Raw genomic sequence first — 2,923 nt, 5'->3', positions numbered from 1 at the left:
CGACGCCGACGGAAACGTCCAGGGGACTTACACGCTGCTCGATGACCAAGAAACACGCCGCACTTACCGTTTCCGCGCCGGAGAAGGTGTAGGATTCGAAACTGAACAAGTCTCCACTTCTCCTGGTGCTTCGCCCTTCCGCTCCTCGTCCTCTTCCTCTGCAGCTGCAACATCACACTCGCCCTCAAGCCCTTCCACTTACACCGGTAGTGCTGCAACATCCCCGAGATATCCTTCTGCTGCTGCCTCCGCTTCCTCTTCCTCTGCCGGAGGATTCAGGTCAGCCTCTGGAGCAGGATTCCAGCTACGTCAGTACGATGCCACCAAGAACCCACATAAAGTCGGTTACGTTCTCACCTTCGACAAGTGAGAAACGTATTTGCTCTTCCAAATGTCTGACGGCGCGAAAACTGGATTTCGAAATCAATTATTTCTTCTCTTTTCCAGCTCATGTTGTGTGAGTAGCCTCGTATGATATTTATTGTACATATCGTTGAAAATCATAAGTAAACATAACTATAGATGTATAGCCATGCATGGAAAAATGGAAAAAAAACGGATCTAGGAAATTAAAAGTTCCTTAAATATGAGACAGTTTGATTTGATTTCAAATCGATCGTTACTTCTCTTTCATACCTTTGAGCAGAGTCATATGATATTCATTGTAATAGTTGTTGGAAAGTATGGGTAAAAAGGACTATACACACATAAACATACATGTAAAAATATGAAAAAGAGAACAGTAATCATTAAAACTTCCGTTATCGATGAATAAAATTCATAAAACAACCGCTACACAAATAATTCAACTGTATTACAATCATATGCTGTAAGTTCCCTAGCAAAAGTTTCAACAAATGCAGTCATATAATGGGTAGGACGGACTAGAAATGTAACAAATCCCAAGATAAGACATATGCTATTTAACTTTCAAAGCAGGCGGATAATCAGTCATATGCTGCTTTAGACAGATGCCAAGTTGATGTAGAACGTATTTGTGTACTGATGGTACTGATAATGATGATCGATATGATAATGACGATGATAACCATATATTGCATATAACTCATAATGGAAAATAATAAACATTATGATGACCATACTGATGATAAAGACGATATCACGAGCATTGTCAATAATTACAATAATGATAATAACAATCGCAGTAGAAATGGCAATGATAAAAATTCTGAAAATATGGACTATAGTCCCTGACAATATTAATAGAACAATAAAAAAATTATCATCATTATAGCCATAATCATCATCAATACAGTAACCATTAAACACACAGTAACATGTACACAAAAATATTATAAAACAACCGCTATTTGAACGGAATAACAACCTAACGTTTCGAGCTCGAATATATATATATATGTATATATAAATATATATATATATACCGTATAAAATATAGGTATACATATATATACATATGTTTGTATACATATGTATGTGTGTATATATATGGATGTATAAATATATATGTATACATATGTATTTATATATATGTATATTTTTGTATACGTACGTATATGTGTGTGTTTGTTTATATATATACATATATATATTATATATATATATATATTATATATATACATATATATGTATATATGTAGATATATGCATATATGTGTGTGTATAGTTTTTTTTTTCTTTCTTTCTTTTTCTTTTTTGAACAGCCACTGCAGAACATAGGCCTCTCTCAATTCACTATTGAGAGGTTATATGGCAGTGCCACCTTTGCCTGATTGAATGCCCTTCCTAATTACTGCAGTTTGGCGTGGGAACACCTGTGCCACAACACAGACTTCCCCTCCGACACCTGCGTTCGACTTTTCAAGGCGATATGGCGTTTTCTCGCCGTGAAATCGGGCTTATATATATATATATATATATATATATATATATATATATATATATATGTATATATATACATATATATATACATATATATGTGTGTATGTGTGTGTGTGTGTGTGTGTGTGTGTGTGTGTGTGTGTGTGTGTGTGTCTGAGAATGTACATATATATATATATACATATAAATGTGTATATGTATATATATGTATTTATATAAATATATACACAAATACACATATATATACATATATAGACATATCTATATATGCATATTTATATATGTATATATACATAAATAAATGTATGTATATGTATGTATATATGTATATATACATTTATATGTATGTATATATATACATATATATGTATGTATATATACATAGGTATGTATGTGTATATATGTGTATGAATATGTATATATATGCATAAATATATGTATATACATATATATACATATACATAGAGAGAGAGAGGAAGATAGATAGATGGATGGATGTGTGTATATATATAATATATATATATATATATATATATATATATATGCATACACACACAGACGTATATAGATAGATAGATATAGATATGTTTACATATATATGTGTATGTATACACATACACACACAGACACACACACACACAGACACACATATATATCACCATCATCATCATCAGGGAGCTAACGCCTACGGGGGCGTATGGCCGCAGCCACTCTTCGCTTCCAGCTACGAGGGTCCGCTGTCCAGTGAGCGCGGACATGGCTGTGACCCATCCTGGGAAACTCTCCGAGGTGAATCAGCCTTTGGCTGACTGTTTCACTGAAGATGGATGAACAAAGACCTGCGGATAGCAACATGCCTCTTTGGCTCCTTATTGCAGCAAGACAGGTGGCTTTATCCTGGCCCAGTCAGGTCAATCGGCTGGTTTCCTTCAGGAGGCTAGGGTCAAGTCTTTGGCTCTAATATACAGCTTCCCCTTGTTGGGCTCTGGTTAGACATTGGCTCTAATATACAGCTTCCCTTGTTGGACTCCGTGGTGGATGAGGGCGTGAGAGGATGAAA

The 2,923-nt window shown here is 35.0% G+C and overlaps 1 protein-coding gene across 1 annotated transcript in view; it reads left to right on the top strand.

Moving 5' to 3' along the window:
• LOC125041540 (hornerin-like) overlaps window positions 1-587 on the top strand; it is a 2,250-nt gene extending 1,663 nt beyond the window's left edge. The window contains exon 2 of the mRNA XM_047636563.1: window positions 1-587. This exon is cut by the window's left edge and continues 1,475 nt beyond it. Coding sequence (XP_047492519.1) covers window positions 1-370 — 370 coding nt within the window. The 3' untranslated portion in view covers window positions 371-587.
• Window positions 588-2,923: the final 2,336 nt, after the last annotated feature.

This window comes from Penaeus chinensis, chromosome 30 (assembly GCF_019202785.1).
Source record: "Penaeus chinensis breed Huanghai No. 1 chromosome 30, ASM1920278v2, whole genome shotgun sequence".
Taxonomy (NCBI): Eukaryota; Metazoa; Arthropoda; class Malacostraca; order Decapoda; family Penaeidae; genus Penaeus; species Penaeus chinensis.
Note: the sequence above shows the minus strand (reverse complement) of the source record. Positions and strands in the feature narration are given on the sequence as shown.